At 37.2% G+C, this 25,710-nt stretch overlaps 1 protein-coding gene across 3 annotated transcripts in view; it reads right to left on the bottom strand.

Moving 5' to 3' along the window:
• The window catches only part of LOC150080059 (protein turtle-like), an 886,305-nt gene that overhangs the window by 126,133 nt on the left and 734,462 nt on the right, over positions 1-25,710 (bottom strand). For all 3 annotated transcript variants that reach the window (XM_090381137.1, XM_090381139.1, XM_090381138.1), the window contains one exon: positions 8,696-8,806. In XM_090381137.1, coding sequence (XP_090237263.1) covers positions 8,696-8,806 — 111 coding nt within the window. The remainder of the gene's footprint in view (positions 1-8,695; positions 8,807-25,710) is intronic.

The following is a 25,710-nucleotide window of genomic DNA, read 5'->3' on the forward strand; positions in this document are numbered from 1 at the left end:
GTTTACTTGTACCGCAATGACTACCAGCAGTCTCTGAAATATCCTGCATCTTGTTTTTCAGACTTCTGCTCATTTCAATAGAAGCAGTGCAAGAATCACTTCCACCTCTGAGAGCGAAAGAGAAAACCAAGTTTTTTAGATGCAGAAGAAGGAATATTTGTAATGTGCTTTTGCCAAGAGAGATTAGAAGTCAGGGTAATCTCCAAAAGAGATATATCATTTTGCCTAGAAATCGGAGTGTCACTAAAGATAAGCATAGGAGCAGAAGAATCCTTTTTGCGAGATATAAGACATTGCTGAGTTTTAGAAGGGTTGAAATCAACTAAGTTGTCTTTTCCCCACAGATTTTTGGGAAGTTGAAGCTGACTGAGTAGGGCAAAGTTTCTCAAAATGGAAAGTGGAATGCAATGTGCTATCATCGGCAAAACTATGGATAGGATTTCCAGTCAATGAAAGAAGGTCATTAATATGCATGAGGAAAAGAGTGGGGGAAAGAACTGAACCTTGGGGGACACCGGCATTAGTGGTAAAGTTAGAAGACAGAGAGCCAACTACCATCACCCTCAATGAGCGATCAGAGAGAAAAATGGATAACTAGTTACTAAAAACAGTTGGCAAACCAAAAGATGGAAGCTTGTTTAGAAGACCTTTATGCCAAACACGAACGAAAGTCTTTGAGATGTCAAGAGCAACTACTTGTGTTTCACCGAACCTTTCCATTGAATTAGTCCATAACTGGGTAACATAAGCCAGAATATCACCAGTGGAAGGAATCCATACTGGCGATCGTTGATCAGATGGAAGGTTTCTAGGTAGTTTAACAGTTGGCGGTTAATTGATTTCTCCATTACTTTAGAAAGAGTAGAAGTAATTGCAATGGGACGATAATTGGATGGGAGGGATTTGTCACCCTTTCTAGGAACTGGCTGGATATGAGAAAATTTCCAAGCAGAAGGAAACACACCTTTGGAATAAGAAAGTGAAAAATTTCGGCAAAAAATAGGAGTAAGTTCAGGAGCACAGGTTTTTGAGAACAAGTGGAGAAATACCATCAGGACCTGAAGCTTTCTTAACATAACATTCGTCAAAATCCTTCTGATATCCTTTTGACGGAAGACCACAGGAGGCATTGAATGGAGCGTGTTGGGAATGGTGGGAGGTGTTTTACCAAGATCATTAATACATGAGTTGGAAGAAAAATGGGATGCTAGCAAGTCAGCTTTTCCCTTGGCTGAAGTGACAACAGAACCGTCTGATTTGGATAGAGATGGGAGAGCAGAGATGGACAAACGTTGCGGCTAATAGCTTTGGCAAGAGACCAGAATGATCGGCTACCATTAGGGCAGGAAGCAAGTTTTCTACTCTTAGCCTGTTCAAACTCTAGTTTGGACTGATTAATAATTGAACAGATGGGCTGAGAGGTGGCAAATGAGGTTTAACATCGACAAATGTAAAGTGCTGCATATGGGAAACAGTAACCCCAGAGCAACATATCAACTCTGCGGTACTACACTGACAGTGGTGGAGAATGAAAAGGACCTGGGGGTAATTGTGCAGGCAGATATGAAGTTCTCTGAGCAGTGCAGACGAGCTGCAAGAGTAGCTCATGGTGTCTTGTCAATGATATACAGGAATTTTTCTAGCAGGGATAAGGAGGTGATTATTCCCTTGTATAAGGCAATGGTAAGGCCACATCTTGAGTACTGTATACAGGTCTGGAGGCCTCATTTCAAGAAGGATGTAGAGCTGCTGGAACGGGTACAGAGAAGGGAAACAAGATTAGTAAATGGAACAAAGGGTTGCTCTTACGAAGAAAGGCTTAAGTTTTGCAAATTACAGAGTCTGGAGACTAGGCACCGGCGAGGTGATCTGATAGAAGTGTATAAGGCTTTGAATGGTTTGAGCATGCTCAATGCCAATGGGATTCTTCATCTTTCTCAGAATAATCACCTCAGAGGGCATAAATTCAAATTGAGGAAGGACGGATGTCGGATAGATGTGCGGAAATTTGCCTTTGGCCAGCGGGTGGTTGGTTGGTGGAACCGACTTCCATCACTTGTTGTAGAAGTTGATAGCCTAAACAAATTTAAAGCTCAACTGGACAGGTATTTCGAACGAACGGAGGGGTGAAATGGGAGTGGGTTTTTTTTTTTTTTTTTTTTTTTTGTTTTTTTTTGGCTGATGCTGAATAAGCTTGCTTTCTTGCATCATATGCCTCTGCTAATGCTAATGCTAATGCTAATAACTGCTTTACAATTGTTGCGAGCTTTGGTGTAGGCAGAAAATGAAACTGAACAATTAGAAACAAGCCAATTACGATATGCAACATTCTTATCTTGGACAGCCTTAGCACATTTATTGGAAAACCAAGGTTTAGATAAAGGACGAGATTTTAAAGTGAATACCCTGGATAAAGGATTCCAGTCCTGCAAGGATAATTTCACTGACACGATCCGAGCAAACGTTGACATCAGAAGTTTTGAAACAGTAATCCGACCAAGGAAAAGAAGAAAAGAAGTCTCGCAGGTCATCCCATTTTGCATTCTTGTAATGCCAAACAACACGAGGTTGGGAATAGTCATGAGATAAAGGTTCCATTGGAGAACAGACAATCACCAAGTTGTGATCTGAAATGCCTAAAGAACCTCTCATTTCGACCGTGTACTTAGAAGGGTTGTTTGTGAGAAAAAGATCAAGCGTATTGGCTGTATGATTATGATTTTCCGGTATTCTTGTAGATAAATGAGCAATCTGTGCAAGGTCATTAGTAATTGCAAAAGCCTCAGTATCTCGACCAGCTGGGTCGGTGTGACTAGAAAATGGAAGCCAGATTTAAAAAGAGAAGAGAATTATTACGATAAGTACTGATTGATCGTAAATATATTGTACACTTTCTATTTTTTTCTCCTTTTTTTTTTTTCTATGCGAGCCCGTAGGTTTGGGCAACCTATGAGCGAGATTTTGCTGACACCCACCGGTCTTGCACCACTACCGGTGGGTGCGAGATTTTTAGTACATTTTTGTACAGACAATGCTAGTAATACAGTGTACAGGCGCGGCTCTGTGCCAGGGTCGAGCACCAGGGTTCATCTGCTCAGGTGATGGTTGCTCCCTAATAGCAGAGAGGCCTGACTTTGCGCACATTACGCATCACAGACGCACATACAGTTACATTTCAGGCCGTAATACGGGATTCTGTGCCTACAGATTATATAGTTGGAGATAGCCGCAAGGCTGAGTGCCACCCTTGTCATTAATATACACATGAGAGTTTCTAAAGATAAGGCCAAGGGGTACGTGAATCACAACAGACCGCTTTCTGGCTCTAACAGCAAGACAAAACTTTATGATGTCCTGTTATCAATTATCTCTTGAAGTTGCTGCAACCACAGATGAAAACATTTCCAACCGGACTGTGTTATGAAGGTTCAATTTAAGTGGAGTCTACGCAAGGAAACCAGTGGTTTATACCCCATTAAACTCTATCCAGTATCTTGGAAGTACTGAAATTCATGAGGATTAAAGTAATGGCTATCAGTGAATTATGAATTTATTAAATATTTTTGTCTAGTTTGGGCATCTAGAGAAATCTGCTGGAACCTACCGATATAACAATATCTTCTTTTAGTGCGGGATCTGCCCTTTTTGGGCAATTAGGATACGATAGGCCCAGGTCCTTGTGGTAAGGATGGGTGCCACTTTGCTGCTGCCCAAATGACGGTGACGAATGTAAATACGAACCACATGTGTTATACATATGGACAAACTACAGAATCTGCAAATATTACGGTGATTACTGGAGGGGTTGAACTATTTTACGGGTGCCGCTGCCACACAGAACATATACATACATACTCTAACCAAAAAGGTTAGTAAACCCTAGCATATCTTGAATATTTCCCATTCGTTATTATCATTTTCGCCTTACCCATTCAACTCCACATAACCGAATTTAAATTTACCTAAAGGTCATTATAATTCCCCTTTAGAAAGATAAAACCTTTAATTTTCCTGCTGACTACATAAGATATTACAGGATTTCTTCTAATATCAAGTGACTGTGGCCACGTGATAGGTGGTAGATGACTCTCTCTAGGTGGTAGATGGCTCTCATCAACCGGTGTAATACCACCGCTTTGCTTATTGGAGGCTTGAAGTGGTGGAACTCATGTTTAATCGCCAGAGCTAAGTTCCGATCAACACTTCCCCATCTCTTCCATCATTCCGTATGATTGATGACTTTGAGGTTATGATGAACATCGTGGCGAGATCCAATCTTCCTTACATTTCGAGAGTGCAGCTCTAAAACGGTGTTCGCAGGCCGGCCGCTAGTTAGTACACAGGACCGAACCCATTGATAAATCTCTAGGACACACTACTCGGACTGGAGGGAGTCCGAGTAGTGTGTATGTGGGGTAGGCACTGTCGAGGCCACGTTATGTCAAGGATCCAAAAATTTCATTACTTCATACAGCATGTCCCACCCACTTTTTCTTACTATTGAATACACCATGAATTGTCAAACTAATAGAGTAAGCTTATCTACGAAAAGATCTAAACCTCCCAAACACTTATTGATTCATTTCAAAAATAAATGTGGTCTCAATTCTAATCTCAACAATGTCCATTTCCACTTGTAGTCTACCAAACCCCACATACTTTTTCTGACAGAATCTCAGTTATCGGTTGATTCAACTACTACTCATCTCTGTTGCCCAAATTATTCGCTGTATGATTCCTTTCACCTCAAAGGTGGTACTTGTGCATATGTCCATTCCGATATTCCCTGTCAGAGATTTGGTAATTTGGAATCTCCTCCCTTCGATATTCTCTGGCTTAAAATCTCTCTACCTCATTGTGTCAAATTCATCGGTTGTCTCTACCGTTCTCCCAACTCGAATAATCACTTGGAGCTCTTTCATTTCCTCTCGTTGCAACTTGACTTTCTCCAGTCCAACTCTCCTAACAGTGAGGTAATTTTCCTTGGTGATTTTAATGTTCACAACCCCAGCTGGCTTCCGTTTTCTAGTCACACCGACCCAGCAGGTCGAGATGCTGAGGCATTTGCAATTACTAATGACCTTGCATAGATTGTTCATTTTCCTACAAAAATACAGGCTAATCTTAATCATACAGCCAACACGCTGGATATTTTTCTCACAAACAACCCTTCTAAGTAAACGGTCGAAGTAAGAGGTCCTGTGGCACCTCAGATCACAACTCGGTGATTGTCTCTTTTCCAATGGAGCCTTTATCTCATGGCTATTCCCAACCTCGTGTTGTTTGGCATTACAAGAATGCAAAATGTGATGACTTGCGAGATTTCTTTTCTTCTTTTCCTTGGTCGGATTACCGTTTCAAAACTTCTGATGTCAACGTTTACACAGATCGTATCAGTGAAATTATCCTTGCAGGACTGAAATCCTTTATCCAGGGTATTCACTTTAAAATCTCGTCCTTTATCTAAACCTTGGTTTTCCAATAAATGTGCTAAGGCTGTTCAAGCTAAGAATATTGCATATCCTAATTGGCTTGTTTCTAATTCTTCAGTTTCATTTTCTGCCTACACCAAAGCTCGCAAGAATTGTAAAGCAGTTATTATTCAGTCCAAACTAGAGTTTGAACAGGCTAAGAGTAGAAAACTTGCTTCCTGCCCTAATGGTAGCCGAGCATTCTGGTCTCTTGCCAAAGCTATTGGCCGCAACTTTTGCCCCTCTCTGCTCCCACCTCTGTCCAAACCAGATGGTTCTGTTGTCACTTCAGCCAAGAATAAAGCTGACCTGCTAGCATCCCATTTTTCTTCCAGCTCTTGTATTAATGATCTTGGTAAAACACCTCCCACCATTCCCAACACGCTCCATTCAATGCCTCCTCTGGTCTTCTGTCAAAGGGATGTCAGAATGATTTTGACGAATCTTGATGCTAAGAAAGCTTCAGGTCCCGATGGTATTTTTCCACTTGTTCTCAAAACCTGTGCTCCTGAACGTACTCGTGTTCTTTGCCGCCTTTTTTTCACTTTCTTATTCCAAAGGTGTTTTTCCTTCTGCTTGGAAATTTCCTCATATCCAGCCAGTTCTTAAAAAGGGTGACAAATCCCTCCCATACAATTATCGTCTCATTGCAATTACTTCTACTCTTTCTAAAGTAAAGGAGAAATCTATTAACCGCCAACTCTTAAACTACCTAGAAAACTTCCGTCTGATCAACGATCGCCGGTGGATTTCGTCAGTGTCGATCCACCGATGATATTCTGGCTTATGTACCCAGTTATGATTCCATTCAGAAGAGGGCAGTTAGGTTAATTAATGATTTATCTCTATCAGAGTCTCTGCACTCGCTTTCTCATAAACGTACTGTTTCTGCTGCATGCCTCTTCTACAGATACTTCCATGGGCACTGTTCTTCTGAATTGGCTTCTATAATTCCCGCTCTCTCTTTCAAAACAGTCCGAACACGTTCCGCCACCAGTCAACATCCATTTACTGTCCAACTTCAAATTCACAGAACCAAATTTTCATCTTCCTCGTTTATTCATTCAACTGCCGTTTTCTGGAACAACCTCCTTTCATACGTATTTCCTGAAAATTACAGCCTACAGAAATTCATGTCTAATGTCAATAAATATCTTCTTTCGTCTTCTCAACCTCCATCCCAAGCACGGTAACTAAGTACTACAGGCTGTAATCCCTCTCGTGTTTGGGGTTTACATAAAAAAAAAAAAAAAACTGTTTGACAGGATTTTCTTTCTTGACGATTTTTTAATGTAAGAAGAGTTCTTTGAACGAAATGAAGACATTTTTTTTTTTTAATTACATATGTCCCAAAGAATCAGTCACCATTGAAAGAAGATAAATCACTGGATCTTACGGCTGCGATGTATTTTAAGAGGTATTCTAACTTTCACTTTTTGTGTATTAAGCAATTCGCAAATCTTATCCCTCTCTCCATCTGCACCTGTAGATACACGCATCGCGTTTCAGGTTCGATTGCAAAAATTGAATTTTTCGCCTGAATTGAGAATATAAATGTTTGAAGGAAACCTTTCAAAAAAACTGATTGCTTCTCAGCAAGGGTAGGAATTCTTTCCTATTTTCTAGCATTCCCTAGTCAAAATTTTTTTAATATCTTCAAAATCCCCAGAATATGCGAAGCTGTAGTCGTCAGATTTTATTGTAAAATAACTTACAAGATTTTCTTAATGGTGAAGAGGTATTTTCTGTTATAAGAAATGAAACACGCATCTGGTATGATTTTATTTTCCCTATTGAATTTAAAATAGATTGTTATTGAAAATATATCCTTTGTTAAATATTTTGATTGACCCCAGCAAGTAGGATTAAATGAATAAATAGAATTTTTGTATCACAGGAATCCATTTAAAATAAACATTGCGTACGAATCAAATATTTACTGCATTTCCTACCTGTTGACTACTCCAATAAGCAGTGAATATCCTTTACAGGTAGTTTTATTAAGGCTAATTTGATTAGTTTAGTATATTTGCTAATATCATTGTATACAAAAAGTATATACATTTATTTATTTCCAGAAACTTACCTAAGAGAGATATTGGGAGAATAATTTTGTTAGTAAAATTAACCAGAAAATAAATATAAAAGTTCTGATAACACTACTTTTATAAAAAAAAAAAAAAAAAGAACTGCACACTATATAATTGTGTTTGCATCAGGGATAGATTTTAAATTTATCTTATTTTTATTTTATATTTGCTTTTAAATTTCCTCTTTTATTTATTTTTAAACTTTACATACTGTAAAATATCCTTTATCTATTTCATTTATTTATTTAATGTTTTATTTTATTTTATTGCTTATTTCTTTCTTTATTATTATTTTATTTTATTTTGCTGATTTCTTTCTTTATTATTATTTTATTTTATTTTATTGCTGATTTCTTTCTTTATTATTATTTTATTTTTACTTTATTGCTTATTTCTTTATTTTCTAATATTTTATTTTTAGTTTATTGCTTATTTCTCTATTTATTATTTATTTTATTTATTTTTTATTATTATTTATTTATTTTTTTTTTTTTTTTTGATATGATATACTACGAGTGACAAAATTAATAGGAGACATGGAACCTTTCATGTTAGCGGAATTAGCAACATTTTCGTGTTTGCATCTGGGTAATTCAACAGCGTTGCACGGCCCTGCGTTAAAACACATACATTTGGAAGAATTTTATTCTGATTCAGTTTCTTTTAAAAAATGTCATGTCCTGTGGAGTTTACTGAAGTTAAAACTTAGTTTAAAAATGAAAAAGGAATATTTCATATTCATTACGATTATCTTCTTCTAAAAATATAACAAACAATAAAATTTAGCCGAATTCTCTATTTTAATTACCAATTTTAAATCTATTTGGACCGCATTTTTCTTTCTTTTCTAAGCCTGAAATATGCTTGAAATTACGTATCAATTCATTGATACGTCAATTCAAGTATGTTTTAAGGTAGCAAGATTTGATAGCAAAATTTAATTAGGATGCGTGTTATTGAAACGTAGTAATTAATATTTTATTGCATTCTAAGAAATGGATGAGGTTGTTTATTAGGATATGCAAAACTGCTTTTCCTGACGAATTTTTTATGCACTTTTATCTTGTGTTTGATTCATACCAGCTATTGTGACTAAAATGATCATCGCAGGTTTTATCTATTTTATATACATACCTCCATCTGTTTCACATGTAAGTCGCAGAGATTCCCCCTCATTATAAGGACCTACTAAACCCTTCACTTGCCTCATTTCATCATCATAAATAATTGGCTCCGTTGGTGGAACTGAAAATAATTAATGAATAAATATATCTACTCTTGCTGACGTATTTATCAAATAAACAAGATTAAATGTTATTTATATATCATTGTCTATAAGAATAAAATAATATTATAAACTATATTTAAAGGAAAATTTTAATAAAACATATATTTAATAATGCAACGTTTTTAATGACAAAAATTTGAAAAAAAAAGGTAAGACAAAAGGAAATGGAAAAAATAAATCAGAAATAAATTGAAAAAAAAAAAAGGATAAGGTATTAAGAACAATACTTTGATTATCATCCATACGGATTTAATTTTTTGAACAACTAGATTTTTAATTTTAATTTTCAAATAATTCTTATTTTATGGGCAATTTTAAGCAGCTTCTCGGAAGGTATAAACATTTGGACGACATATCATTCCATTTCTTGACTAATGTTTGAAACGAGATTCGAGATCTTATTCTTTGGCAACAAATTCCAGCGCTATTGCTCGTTTTAAGTGATTTCAGCTGTAATAAAAGGGAGTGATACCCCCCTTCCACGGCATTCCAAAATTTTAATGCCTTGAGGCAATGCAATAAAATTCCACTTCAACAGTAAATTCATATAACACGCACAGCGCACTCTAAGGCTTTTAGCAGTTTCCCAGATCATGAAATACTGCTCACTGTTCCAGTATAAACAAACTGGATGCTAGAACGCTGTCATGTGTGGGTAATACAAAGATGCGTGATCTCTCTTATTTTAATTTGTAGTGTCTCTTCGCTGCTTCTGACTTAAGAATGTTTCGCTTATTAAGGAGAATTGTTTCTTAGAATTTATAGAAAGTTTTGCAAGAAGTGCTATAGAATTTGTGTATCCGAAGCTTTCTGACGTTTATTGACACAGTTCGCCAATTACCCACTTCAAAATTAGCAATCTCTCTCTCTCTCTCTCTCCGACTGTATTGATTATGTCAGAGGGAACTGCTTGAGGATATATGTACTATTTATTTGATCTTTCATAGTCATAAGCCAGGGCAAAATAAATATGGGGTAGCTGAAAAGAAAGTAGCAAAAGTTACATTTTCTTTATTTAAATAGAGTGCGACTTTTGAAAGTCGTTTAAAGACAGTAAATACTCCAATAAAGGCTTCAAATAGCTTGGTAGTTATTCTTTGTTAAAATACAAAGAGCTGGTTGCTAGATTTATGGTTCAATAGTCAGGATATTTGGAATTAGCACAAAGCAAATCAGACTAACAAAAGCTTCATTCCTTGGAGCTCGAGGGCATCTTTTAGTCTGGTTTTAAAGTACGCACTTCCAAAAGAAAATAAGAATTTCTTTTGGAAGGAACCGAATTCTGAATTCCCTGTTTAAAGAATTTTAAACACTTTATGGAGACATTTATCTTATGTCTTCAATGAACAAAATTATCAGATTTAATGCTAAATTGAATAAATATTAAAGTAATGTGTACTTATCCATATTCACCCCAATGGATCCAGCTGTGCTGTGTTAAGTGAAGTAGATTTTGTTTTTCGTAAGTGCAAATTAATTCAAGTAGTGCAGTTTTTTTTTTTTTTTTCTGGAAACATTCTACACATCAATCTCCGGCACTTTTTCATTTTCAACCAATTCTTTGTACGTTTCACAAGGAATAAATTTAATCCAAAAATCACAAATAGAGAAAATGAATAAAGGATAAGAAAAATTTCCCCGGTAAGTCTAGAGCTCGCCATGAATGGATACTGAATGGATGCGCTATGAATGGCTGATTATTCCATATGTTCGGATTAGTTTGGGAAGTTTTATATAAAAACGTAGGATTACAGATAATGGTTTAGCACAACTGTGCTGATGGAATGTCTGATTAGAAAATGCAGTAGAAAATGAATGTGTGTGTGTGGCAAGGAAGAGAGTGAGTTGTGAACGCGGGATTGTGGATTAACCTGATTACTCTCTTTTGATCAGAGACGAATATTTTTAGAAAGGACCCAAGGATACTATCCAACGTGCAGTACTGCACAAAATATTCTGTGGTAAGTTAATTCGAGATTTGCACATTGTAAATAATTGTTCAGAAGAAACTTAGTTCTTTTGGATACTGAGAAGATACAGCCAGGATATATTTATATAAAGACTAAATTAGATGCATAAACTATCCTCCAAAGAGTAAGGAGACAAGTAGATTTCACACTGATATCACAGCAAGTCACTCCAGGTGTTCTTTATGCCTACACCAGCTGATCTAGAAAAATGCAGCGAGATTTGTCATCTAGAATCGATTTCCCTCCTCTACGGGCCAATTGCGTCATTCCTTGAACCATGCAAGGCAAGAATAGTTATTGCGTTGGCGATGTTTGGCTTATAAGCTACCACTCTCCCATGAAAACCAAAGTTATGGAAGCTCCGTACATAGTACCTCTGTACATACCTCGACTCCTGTTGACGCCTTAAATTCTTGATTGCTACTTGTCAATCCAGAAAGGCTCAAACGATTGTGAAAACAGGGATATCCTCATACGTTTGTAGTGTGATGTACGAGCTACCCACAAACACTTTAAAAGGCACATGTAAGAAGTTGCACCCATCGGGATTGGAAACTAAAGTAATTAAAAGTACAGAAACCTGATCTAGTTACTTGGAGATTATAAGAGATTAGGATAACTGAAGAATTCGTTGAGTTTGCGAGAAATTAAAGAAAATTAAGCTTTTTAGTAGCTTTGAAATGAAAAAAAAAAATATTTCGTCCTTAGTACCTTGATCAAACCGACATTATAAGTCATTGTAAAATTTTGCAAGGGAACTAACACTGATGTCGTAAAACTCTTTAAAATTGCGAGGAACATATCAGTTTATCGAAGGGTTTATTGCTACATGGAGCGAACGATTTACATGCCACGAACAACTGCGAATCCCATTTCTGACTCCGGTACACCACACCAGCATAAAATGTAGCGTGTACAATTTTCTACCAAGATGGTAGAATTTTACACAGTAAGCTTGATACATATTATCTTTTCTAAACCATATGACTCTATTCATAAAATGAAGAACTGGTAAAAAAGGGCGCTCTCTCACAACCACCAACATGAACTGATAACAAAGGATTAAAATATATATGCAGCCCAGAAATAAATCAAACTGTTGAGGCACACACAAATATGCATGTTATATAAATTAATTTATTCAAAATACGTTCAGTAGCGTGACAAATAAAAATTTATATACGAGCGAAAGCCTCGTTCCAATCTCAAGGCGAAAAATATGTATTTATTTAATATTATTCGTTGCTTAAAGGGAAATTTTTAGGGAATGCTGGACGAGCCAAACACATATAAACACACAGTTGGGAAAACTGAAAGCAAGTGTTACGTATCTGTTAATTGAAATTACTTTGATTAGCTCTTAATCCTGTCATCACTGTACACAGCACATCGATCCTTTTATCCACCTGGGCAATATCGGAGTGATAAAATTATGCTGAACTACACTGAAGAACGTGTTAGTGGGCTTCGCGCTAATATTAGAATTCTTTTAAATGGAAAAATCCAATCTCAGATCTTAAATTTGATTTGCATATTTAAGACATCTCCAGAACGAAAACTCTTTCGTGCAAAGTGTATTTTATTAAGAATACATAAATATAACGACACATTTGGACATACACTTCGCGTTGAATAATATGGGGGGAAAAACAAAACCCAAAATATTAAACTTTAGTTTTTATCTTTACATTTTTCGCTAATTTATTATGAATTAGCAGACTTCCTAAAGGGAATTTCATGACGTAAAAAATATATAATCTGATAGAATGAAACGCCAAATAGGCGTGTTGGAGAATATTCTTACAATTTTTTTATTTGGATTTCCTGAATAAAAAAAATAATAATAAACTAGTCCCATTTAAGTACTTTCCATAGTCTTCAGTCACGGAAAGATGCTATTAAGGCCATTTGAAACTAAATTATCACAGCAAACACAAGTCCGCTTAAGATTAATTGCTTATTGTGTGGAAATTGCATTCAGGTAGAATATCTCGTAAACTGAACAACGGAGATTGTGATAGAAGCCATCTGACATGGAACTTCTAATGATGCTTGCCAACGAGAACTTCTAATCGCATCCATTAAATCACAGGAATCAACAGCAGAGGAAGGAACACGATTACAAGGAAGAGCTTAATGAAGCGAGCGTAATCCGTACGGCAATTAGATGTACAAAGCCGACTCCAAATTGCATCGTGAAGACGCATTCCCCGTTGTATTATTTCAACTTGCAAAGGAAGGCGGCGTTAAGTTGAAATTTGACGGAAATTGCTAATTGGACATTGAGGACGCCATTTGCGTATTCCATTTTCTTGCGATGTCCTCCTCTTCGTAATTCAATTTCAGCTCTCTGCATTGATTTCCTGTTCGTGTTCAAAGATGTGGTGTTACTATTCTGATGTTTGAGTGCATATCAAATGTTATGGAAAGACACCGATTCTATTTGAATTCTGTCGTAATATTTCGGAAACTTGGTGCATGCATCGGTGCTATTGAAATTATAAAAGCCAAGGCTTTGATTTCGTCTGGATATATTTAATATTAAAATAATTCGTAAAGATATGTGCACAGATATTGGGTGCATTTTCGGAGAGTGGGTTGGGGAGAACTGCAATTAGATCACCAATACTTGGATCCATCATGACTCTCGAATGTCTTCATATCTTTACATCGGGTGGGATCTATAGTGTATAGTGCATAGCGTTTCTTGTAAAGCGGCACTGGAGCTCCACCCGACCCCATCTCTACGTAGGGTACTCTGTGTCGCAGTACAAACTCTGTAAAGGCCAGAGATATTGTAAAATTATATCTAGACTGTGTAGTGTAGTGTTGGTATTCCTCCGACCGTTTAGCTGAGGGGACCGCCTACACTAGTAGGGTGTAGATATAGACTCTGTCTGGGACGAACCCTGTGCGTCACCTGAACTTGCAAGGGAAGACCACCCTCCCCCCTTGGGAAAAAAAAACACTGGAAATTTTTATTGGAAAAGGAACGCAGGGATGATAGTTAAGTATCGGGGAAAAAAGGTGAAGATAAGAGAGGTGGACGATAGGAAGACTTTCCACCTGGAAGTTAAAGGTATAGAGATCACTCCTGTGGAGGGAGCCCACCCTCAACGGGGAATAGAATGTCAAGAGCAGTAAAAGGTTAGTGGTGGTCGGGTCCACTAAGCGAAGAGTTTAGAATAGTAGAAGGTGGGAAAGGGAAGCAGGAATTATAGGGTTGGAAAGTCATAGAGCCTAAGTGAAGTGGAGAGATCGCACTATGGAAAGTGCTTCTCTGTTTAGTGATCTAACACCAGCCAGACCAGCTGTAGTCAGTGTCAGCTAATCCCACGTCATAACTCAAAAGCGGGTGCATGATGTCAGCAAGGCAGGTGGGAGTTTCCAGTTAAGTTGCCCCTGGTGTAGTTTATCTTTGGGGGCTGCCTAAACATCACACACACTCTCTACATGCAATCACTACGTACCTAGCATATGGACATTTTTTAACATATTTAAGGCAGACTGAAAAACACGTGGCGCAATTCTCACTCACAGATTTGCCATCTTAAATTCAAAAAGATTCAGAGACAAGACACAGGTACCACCTAAATAACAGGCATCTAGACAGTAGATTTTATATATATACTATTCACAAACACAAAGATTCACTCAATCACTGCATAATTTACAATTCATTCAGCATTCATTCATCACAACTTAATCTGAAAGGTATGTATAAATATTATTATTTTTTTTTATTATCATTATTTCCTTATTTTTTTTATAAATTACATAATCAGGGCACTAGTGGCGTATCCAGATATCATCGTAAGGGGGGGGCATGGCAACCAGGTCCAGGTAACATCGTGAGGGGGGGATATGGCGACGACCAGGCTTTTGAGTTTTTTTAGAACGCCTCCTGCCTCTGTTTCTTTAATTTCAATTTGTGTTGGGGGGCACATGCCCTCTCACCCCCCTAATACGCCCCTGCAGGGCACACATTACATTGATGGGACACTCTCATTAATTCGCCATTTATATACATTTATCTCAGTACAGTAAGGGTATCCGAGTCAATTGGTCACAGCATGGTTTCTTCATCTAGTCTCAAAAACGTTCTGGCCAAACCCAGAGAAGATCATGTATTGTGTCTCCTCAGAGATGAATATTTGCTCATCTCAGGTGTATTTCATAGTCGGTTTGTCTCTTTGCGGCTTTTAAAACATTGGAGCTTAACTCAGCCCTTTTGGAAAACTGGTTAGACGTTACGTCTCTTGCCGAGATGAACAAAACAAAACAATGAACTGCGGTCTGGACATGGGATTCAAGCAAACTTCGATGGATATCGTCAAATATTTCACTGGCGTGTACTTAAGTTGTCTGGAAACACGGAAGGTGTCTTCTAAGATAGAGAGGGATGGCAGTCTGTCTTTTAAAATTGAATGGAGTAAATAAAATAGCCCCTTTATATGACCGAAGGTTCTGCGAGGATAGCACAGTGGTTGTAATCACCATCCTCCTCTCACACCGGTTGGAATAGGCGTGGGTTCGAATCCCATCAGTAACACAAGGAACATTTATGTGGCTCTGTTCACTCCTTGGATGAGTTAGTTGATCTCAAGCGTGGATAGCAAGGGTTCTTCTCCCGGAAACTCGGATTTTTCGTCTAACTACACGTGCAATCCACTGACGTAATACTCTTGGGCATATGAGTAGTTCTTGGATGGCCCTAATATGACAGATTTTTTTTTCTTGATCGAAGAGAAAGCAAAGATCGAAGAGGAGTGGTTGTCAAAGTTTGCTAATAATTGGAAAGTAGGAACTGCGGTTTACGACGCAATTCCATGTTACTTCAAAATAACTTGAATAGGTTTCAAATATCATTTGAAAGTGGCAACGGAAGTTTAGTGCTTTCTCAAAAACGAAATCCTGGAGTTACTTATAAGTTAGGGGATTGGAGTTAAGAGTGGTTCAGAAAGATAAAAGACCTGTTTAACCCTTGGAGGGGATCATACGCCGTGCTGATATCATGTGACCAATTTTCGAGCATTTTGTATCGACCTATGTAATGTGACCTTTTTTGGTAATTCTTATACAGTCCCTATAAATGTCCCTTATATCTGTTCGCAGTTTCTCGCTGTCTCCTGATTTCACTGTTATTCTATAGTACACCACTATAACAAATTTTGTCCAGCTTCATCGCAATCTGCACGAGTTACACCACGTTTTCTACGTGTTCTGTTAATTTTGTAGAGCAGTGTAGTATAATCAGATATGAAATCTACCTAGCAGTGTAAAAATTTGGCTAGGAAAGCAGTGGGTATCCTCTCTCTGATATAAAATATATGCTTTAGTAGTCCTTTTAATAAAGGATCCACTATCCTTTTATGAAATAGAGCGTTCCCACGGTAACAGCATCATATGTTCGTAAAATCCGATATAAGACAGGTGGGTAGATACGTAGGAATGTTGTATGTGTGCAGTTCTGTGGGAGAATGGACAAAACGAAGCTTTAACACCCATGAAAGGTCACATATTTCGAAGGACTGAGGAAATTATTTAGAATGCGAGTCAGGAACAATTAGCAATTCCAACCGAAGCCAACAGGAATTCTACCAGCGTTGTCGAACCATTGGAATCGGTGTATGCGTGTGGAAGATGCTACTTCAAAAGAGATGTATTTGAACAGCCAGTAAACATCATAATTTACGAAATACAGTACTAGTTCAGTCTCCGAACTTTTTGATCTCACTTCGTGCATAAATACGAAGTTGGTGAAGCTAAATTGAATGAAATATTCTGCTTTTATGCTGATACCTGTAAAAAAGATGTGGTGTTCCTCATTCAAGCGCTAGGGTCATTATTATCAGCCATTTTGAATCCATTGTAGGATGAAAGCCTCTCCAACAGCAACTTTCCAGTTCCTTCTGTTTTGTGCATTGACCATCCATTCACTGCCCACCAACTCTTCAATTTCATCCGTCCATCTCTGTTGTTGTCTTCCTGGTTTTCTTTAGCTCCTCCTGGTTACCATTCTGTTATTTTCTTAGTACATCTGTCATCATGTCTTCGAGCTATGTGGCCTGCCCAAGTCCATTTCAGTTCTTTAGTTTTGATAAGAATGTCCTTTACTTGAGTTTGTTTCCTAAGTCATGTGTTTCTCTTCTTATCCAACAGTCTCATCCTAATATAATTCGTTCCATTCTTCGCTGTGTAGTTTTCAGTTTCTCTTCCATTCTTTTGGTGAGTGCCCAAGTTTCACTTTCATAAGTCATGTTGGGGAGTATACATTTATTCATTATTTTACTTTTCAGACAAATTGGGATAGTGCTCCTCAGTATGTGACTATATTTCATAAATGTTATCTATCCGAAATAAAAAAATAGAACAACAGAAATATTTTATTACTCCTTTCAGAAAATTATAATAGAGAAAATGAAAATAAAAAATTAAAATAAGAATTATGAGGAGATGTGACCCGTCACACCTCCACTAAAGATTGGTAAAAGTGCAAATGTCTCCTATTTACAAAATATTAGAGCCACTGATTAAAGAAATATTGCAGGATCGCCTTAGCAAGAAAAATTACGCAGAACTCACATCATTGGTTTGTTAAGCGCAGATTTTGTCCGATCAATCCGACAGGATATTATGGCGCAGTAACAAAGAAACAATCTAAGAATATGATCATATACTTAGTTAGTTAGTAGTATACGTTAGTAGGAAGACGCAGAAAATTTCAATAAGTGGCAACCCATCGATAATGGATAGTACGAGGAAAGAAAAATATAGCTGCCAATTTTCTGACTATACATGCAACCGATCCAAAACTTTTTGAATCAACGTGACCTGGTTAAAATTACTAACCACTCTTCCCATCTTCAAATCATTAGCAAACTTGAACAGCTTTCTTTGTATATCCTTATCAATACTACAAAAATGAGGAAGAGGAGATAATCCAAAACCGATCCCTGAAGGACCGCACTTGTTGCAGTGATTCATCCTGAAGATTACACATTTATGACAACCTTCTTATATGCTATATTTAGCCCTCGCAATCCAGCCTAGTATCTTAATAGTAACTCTAATTTGTGTAAGTTTATATTAACAGCTTTTCAGAAAGAATTGTATCAGAAGCTTTAATAAAATCTAGGTATATAATGATCAATTTGTTTCTTGTATCCAGCATCTTGTATCTTGTATTCTCCCCTTCACGAATCCATTCTGGGATCTATTTCCAATACCATTCTTGTCGATATGGTCTCAAATATCCAAGGAAATCTTCCAGGATTCTAATAAACGTCTCACATTCAAGCTTATCCTCATAAAACTAATTGAATTGTTGTCAAAATTGTAAACTCCTCTGACCAATGTGGTCGTGGCGGAGTATAAACAGAATAAACTAAAAAGTTTAATGAATTTTAAATTTAAAATGTTGCAGTATGTTTGAATACAGTTTCAATAACTTATTTGATTCACTATAGTTTCCGCCCGACGTGTTCATAGTCATTTAACAGTAAAGTATAAGATAATTTCAACTACATCACCTGGGATTTTATATCAAAGACGATTTTCTTACAATCAACAGAAGATAATTAAAATCTGTAAGCAAGTTTGCACAATGGTGCCTCTTTGTTCAAATGAAATACTCATCTGTTCGCTACAAATTAATAAACCCAAGTCTTTTTAAACAACACGATGAAATGGTATCAAGATGAAGAAACCTATTGATAATATTGGTCGTTTTGACAACGGAGAGCGAAGAATTCGCATTCAAGAAATTCTTTAGAGTAAACAGGAAAACTGCAATTGTTTCCGAATAACCTTACTGGAATTATGATACAAAGACGATAAGAACAGAACTTATTTTTAAAAGAATTTGTTTGAAGCTATTCCTACTTCAAATAAACGAGTAAATGCCATTGAGATTTTAACGTGTTTCCATGCATATTATTAGCAATTGAATCGACAAGAGTTAATATAAACACTGCTTATAAAATCAAATTGCATAACTCTCGTTATACGCAAACTCGCTTATAGAACGATTTCGTAAATCAGAAATTTAAAAAATAAAAAAAATTCTAAATAATTAAATAACCCACAGCATATCACTCCGCCAGATGTCGCCTCACTTTGTTTATAAGCGCCATTTTTGTTTGTTAGTGGAAAACGCACATGTAACCATAATTAATTATACCATTCTTTTTATTGTTAATGAAAGTGTTTATATCCATATAATTTCTGTATTATCTAATTCTATTTTAATCTCTGTTTCCAGAAACGCATTAATGAAGAAAACATCGCCATTATAATGATTTAAGATAGATTCCAGTTATGCATTTTGGATATAAGCAACGGTTTTTGTTAGGAACTCCACTTAAATTGAGGTATTGCCTTTATTTACTTTTGCGGTAAAGGTTGGTAAATATTCCCTTACGATGCGGAAGCCATTTGACACAGGACTTTTATCAGCTTCTAACAAATTTGGAATTTCACCATTACATTAACCTACGGAAGCAGCAGTGAGATGAACAGGGGAGGAGGGAGTTCGCCAAACGTACACAGATGCAATACATAGAGATACTGCTCATTATATAAGGTAATCAGTATTATGATGATGCCCTTTTATCTCCAAAGCATTAGACGACGGACAGTAAGTTAATATAGAGTAGCACTCCAATTCAGAGTGGAAATTTACTGGCCATCACACAAACTACACTTCAGTGTAGCCCATAAGTAGTGGCTAAACAATGGAAGTTCCACATGGAGGATAATATCCAAGACCGAGTCACTTATCACAACATAATCAATGGATAACAATGAATCATGTCAACTGGTGGACCAGAATAAACGCAGATTTGAAGTTATTCTGTACAGTCAATAATAAAAACTTTGTTTCTCAGCCGTTAATATACTGTGGTTGTATAGCAGCAGTCGCATCCACTCGGCCAGCCATATGGGCAAACGTAAACGATATTGGATTGCAGAAAAAGGAACATCAAAGAACTTAGTTTCGTCTTCTTGTTTTGTTAACTTTCTCTGCTATTATGAGAGTAATAAAGTAAAGCGAATTAGGAATGCTTTTTTTTTAAATTAAGGAGACCGAAGAACTTAAGAAAAGCCTTAATTATCTTTGCACACCACATGGTAACCCGTGAGAATCGATGAAGTCGGTCAAGTCTAGGGGAAGGAGGAGAGAAAATCTCGGAAAGAAAGAAAACAGTTAATTATACTTTGCATACATGCAGATAAGAATCGTGCCTATCGGAACACTTTAGTATGCTAATTACAAAAACATTAACAAATTACTGTGGTTAATACGCCACAAATGTAAGCTCGTGCAAGTAATTAGATCTTTCTTCTGTTAAAAAAATTGAAAAAACTGAATGCTTTTTTTTTTTTCAAATGGTCATTTTATTCGGTATAATGCGCATATAATTGCAATTCTATACGGATAATATCAAGAACCAGTAGTAAGAAGAATATTTATTTTTTTGTTTTACTGCTATACTAGAAAACCTAGCGTTTCCAGCTATTCCATCAATAAATCATCCCTATTACCTCCACGACTGTTACGCTTCTGATGTTTTTGGATTACTGGAAAGTTAAAAACATTTGCATTTTTTTGTTCATTATAAAGTCTTTGTGCAGTTTTAAATTTTCATAACTTCCGTTCTATACACGATAAAATCAATCTGCAAAAAGGGTAAGTAAAATAATTTATTACAGTTTTACATATATTTATTATTGGGATTGTTAATTCTGAAAATGTCCACCGTAATTACGTACACAAACTGAGATACGATTCTGAAGTTCTACAAATACGTTTTGCAGTTGATTTCCAGTAATACCCTGCTAGACCGAAGATGGTCTAAAGAGCGAGGTTTTGTTGAATAAACAATAGTCTTAACATGTCCCCATAGAAAACAATTCAGTGGGCTCAAATCTGGTGAACACGGTGGCCAAGAGATCGGTCTGTCTCTTCCAATCCACCTGTTAGGAAAACTTTCATTCAGAAACTGCTTAACACTGAGAACGAAGTGACAAGGTGCGCCCTCTTGCTGAAGCACTATCACCTATAAGTCCTAAACGTGTTATTTTAGGAATAAAGTAATTTTGCAGCATTCCCAAATAACTCTCACTATTAAAAACCCGTCCTTGGCCTTCCATATCGTGGTTTATCATTGACGGAATCAGTTTCTTTAAACTTTTTCATCCGGTTAGTTATGGAAATCCTCTGTGGTGCACCTTCGTTGTAATGGGTTATAAATCTTTTCTGTACTGCGATTACATACTTTAACTCGGCCAACCACAGCACATATTTTACTTTCTCTTTTATTGATGTCATTGAAATGAGATATTTGAACAGATTCTGAAGATAAAATAAACATAAAATGGAATCAACCGCTTTGATCAAAAAAAAAAAAAAAAAAAAGATTCACACTTGCGATAGTTTTCCATCTCACGCGATACTTATTTTAAATAATGTCCACGCTAAGGTTTTAGACATACAGTACTTCAGAAAAGAAAAAAAAAATAGAAAAAAAACTATTATTAAATTAAATTAAATAGAAAAATAAATATTATTATAATTGCATAAGCTTGAAATAAAAACAAAGTTTGTAATAATAAACAACAAGGCAAAAGTACAAGAAATGTATATGCAGCAGCAGGCAGAAAAAGTCCAGGAGCTGGTGATCCTCACAGATTCAGTAACTGATAACAGTTCTTAAGGTTCCTTTCTGTAGAGCACAGAACTTACCTGAGTGGATGCCCAATTTATTAAAGAACTGGAGGCAATTGGCTGGAAATATGTCCCTGAGGGAATCGATGTTTGTAAGCGTAAGCGGCAGAGGGAGGCAGGAGTTGGGGTGCTCCCCCTTTTGCCTTCTTTAGGCCGGAGATTAATGGGGTTACAGTTAATGGGATTACAAAGTTTTTGTATATCAGGGAGTGGTGCCTAGATTAGCTATACTTTTAAAATATTATTACAGAAATTATAAGTAAGTACATTTTAATTATGGCCTACAGCATTTGTTAACATTTATATATATATATTTATTTATTTTTTTTTTAAGTTCTAGTATCCTTTTCAGAAATACCCGATTTCTATTGGACCTATTTTAATGAATTTTGAGTTAGCCAGACAAATATTTTTAAAAGACACAAAAAAAAAAAATATCTTGAAATATACTAAGAGCCGAATAATTACATGGTGACGGACATGGGAAATTAATTAGGCGCATTACGTATACGTAGTACAATCAAAATGTTCGCGGAATTGCACTCTCGTATTTAAATGGTTTGCGCTACGGCCGTAAGCTTTCCTAGACCTCGAAGTTGACCTTTTGCGCACTCATTCCAGATGGGAACTGGCTTGACCACTTCACTCATGTGTCACAGCTGATTGATTGCAGAATGCCGCGATTTGAACAGCTTGTCGAAATCAAGTTCTTTAGCTTAGTAAAAATACTACAGAGACCTTGAGAACATTATGGAAAGTTTATGGAGAGGATGCTTTGAAGCAAACAGCAATTTCTAGTAGAAGTAAGATAACTTGATGCAAGAAAGTAAGCTTATATAGCACCAGACACAAAATAAAATTAAAATAAAAACAGTTCACCCACCCATCCATACCCTCTAAGAATTTGTCTATTTCTTCCATTAATTCATTCAACCCATCCACTTCCACAACAACAGATGGAATCCTGTTACGATCAACCACCCACTTGCTGAAGGAAAACTTCCCACATCTATCCTGCAACCATCCTCCTTCAAATAGAATTTATGCCCCCTCATGTATGTAGTCTCAGCACTGGAAGAACGTTATTAACATTCAGCTTACTGAATCCGTTCATGGCTTTAAACACCTCAAACAGATCACCCCCCGTAGGTGCCAGTCTCGATATGCAGCAATTTGCAGAAATGAAGTCTTTCTAGGTAAGAGCACCCTTTTGTTTCCTTCACCAATCCGGATGTCCCACTCTGCATCCGTTCCAGCAGTTTTACATCCTTCTAAAAGTGAGGTCTCCACACCTGTATACAGTACTCAAGGTGTGTGGCCCAACCATGGGCTCGTACAAAGGGTTAATCACCTCCTTATCCTTGCTAGCAAAGTTTCTGTATATCATTGACAAAATGCCATGAGCTATCCTGGAAGAATATCTGCACTGCTCAGAGAATTTCAGGTCTGGCTGTACAATTATCCCAAGTCTTTTTCATTCTCCAGTACCCCGAGTATAGTGCCACACAGTTGATAAGTTACTCTGGGGTTACTGCTACTCATCTGCAGTACCTTGTATTTGTCAATATTAAACTTGAATTGCCATTATGAGGGTTATCATAATGGCAGTTTTAATCGTTTAAAAAGGGCAGGAAACATTGGAAGATGAACCTCGCAATCTATGCCCTTACGCGTCGCAAAACGACGAAATGTCATTAAAATGAAATGAAGGAACTCGTGCGAAATAATAGACGAATGACTGTTGTTGATATTGCTGATGAAGTTGGACTGTCTGCAGGCTCAGTACACAAAATCCTGACAAGTTTAGGGGCGCATCGCGTGTGTGCAAAATTTGTGTCACGCTTGCTGTCTGGAGATCATATAGACTGCAGGAAAGTCATCTCAGGTGATTTGTCCGAAAAATCTACACGGGATTCTAGGAGCCACCAGCGATAACATACACACCGTCAAAGAAAACCAAATTTTACCCAATCAACAACCTGGATGGGATACTCTCCGAAAAGAAAGACGGAATCCCTTTCTTTTCGGAGAGTAGCATATGCCCTTACACATCAAAATTTAACCGTGCAAATTGAACCTCGCCCATTGACTTTCGGCCTCCAACCTAACCGACTTTTTTTTTTTCTTTTAGGCCCTAGTCACTGAAATCTCAGTAAATGAGGTGGCAGGACCTGCCAGAGTATATATAAACTACTGGGTTCCTGGTCTGCCTCCACGGGCGTAAGTGGGGCAACGTTGGGCCCCAACAGGGGTCCAGTGGCTTAACGACCAGAAGAACAACGGTACATGACACTAAACGATCCAAGACCCACACACTTTTAAATCTCTGGCATTACAACGTACTGTAACATATCACAACGTAAACAACGCGGAGATGGGGAAAACCCCTGGTGCCGCTTGACCCTAAATACACTTACACACACACACACACACACACACACACACACACACACACACACACACACTGGGTATGAGAATTGGGTGTTCGCCCACGACCCCGAGACAAAGGTGAAATTATTCGGATGACACACAAAAATGTCCAAACGGCTCGTAAAAAATCCAACGTAGAAGTCATGCAGATCGTTTTTTCAACGATCAGGGAAGACGCATTAATGCTGTTTACTACGTTGAAGTTTTGAAACGTTTGTGTGAGAGGCGAAGACCTCAAAAAATGGAAAGATGACTGGACCTGCACCATGAAACACCGCACAAGTCGATTCCTCAACCTTGCATTGGAGACTAGGCACCTACGATGTGATATCATTGAGGTGTATAAGGCCTTGAATGGTGTGAGCAAGCTCAATGCTAATGGTATTCTTCCTCTTGCCCAGATTCAGCACCTGAGGAGGCAAAATTCAAATTGAGGAAGGACAGTGGTAGAATAGATGTACGGAAATTTTCCTTAAGCCAACGGGTGGTTTATTGGTGGAACAAACTTCCATCTGTCGTTGTAGAAGTTGATAGCTTAAATAAATTCAAGGAAAAACTAGACAAACATTTGGAGCTAGTGGATTTGTATCATATGCCTCTAAAATGTTCTGTTATAAATTATAAAATGTGGTAATGTTATATTTTATTGCTCTGTTCTACAGCGTAGAACAGCTTGAATTTTTGCTGTGTTGCAGTGGAAATTCTGGCAGGATCTTGTAGAGAGCTTGGACAGCATCGAGTACCCACGCTGGAGATTCGGATGACGCCCTCGTGTCTAAGAAGCTTCATATCTGATGGTAGGGAAGATTCCAGCAGCCTTGCACACTCTCTACGATGTGAATCTTGTATAGAGTTGCAGGTCACATTAATTTGGTTCTGCTTAAAGTTTTCTGAACAATAGCAAGAACTGTTAACACGACTTGAGTTCAGCATGATGATAAAAGAAAAGAAAAGTGTCGTAAATGTCGAATGTCCAGGTACGTGTGTCTATAATACATATGCCAACTTACGGGATTATTACTAGAATAATAATAATGCGCAGGGAAAAATGAATGCTTTTCAATTAAAAGAGGATGAAGTTCTTCAAAAGAGCTTTAATTATCCGCACGCACTAAGTGTGTTCCTTGGGAATCAATGAAACTGCTCAGGTCTGCAGGTGAGGGGGAGGGGGATGAAACTAGCGAAAAAGAAAGGAAACAGTAATTATGCCTTTCATATGACACGATAAAAATCGTGCTTATTGGAGCACTTGGGCATGCTAATTACAAAAACCGGAATATTACAAATTGCTTCGGTTTCTGCAATTTAAAGGGTTGTTCAAGTGAAGGTCTTTCTTCCCTATTTCCTTTTTAATGAAGCAGTTTCAGAAACTGTGTGATTGAACATTTTGTATTTATGATGTCGAGAAGAGATATCTGATAGGATTCCTCTTTTACACTGCCCTTCCAAAATGTTAGAAAAAGAAACCAAAGGTAATGAAATTGATATTTTAATATTTTGGCAGGTAATACTTCTTTCTCTCTGTCTCTTTCTGTCAGGAGGTTACCACAGTATATCCACATGCCCCTGTCCTGAACCTTTACATAATCTTCTCTAAAACAGAGACCATGTCGGTGGAGATCTGCAAGATGAACACGACAGACACAAATTACTTTGTGTCTATGGTGTAGTCTAATTTTTTTTCCCTCTGCGTCCTTACACTGTTGTCTTTTCTACCAAAGTATATTCTAGT

Source organism: Mastigoproctus giganteus, chromosome 9 (assembly GCF_048544385.1).
Source record: "Mastigoproctus giganteus isolate SK-2022 chromosome 9, ASM4854438v1, whole genome shotgun sequence".
Classification (NCBI taxonomy): Eukaryota; Metazoa; Arthropoda; class Arachnida; order Uropygi; family Thelyphonidae; genus Mastigoproctus; species Mastigoproctus giganteus.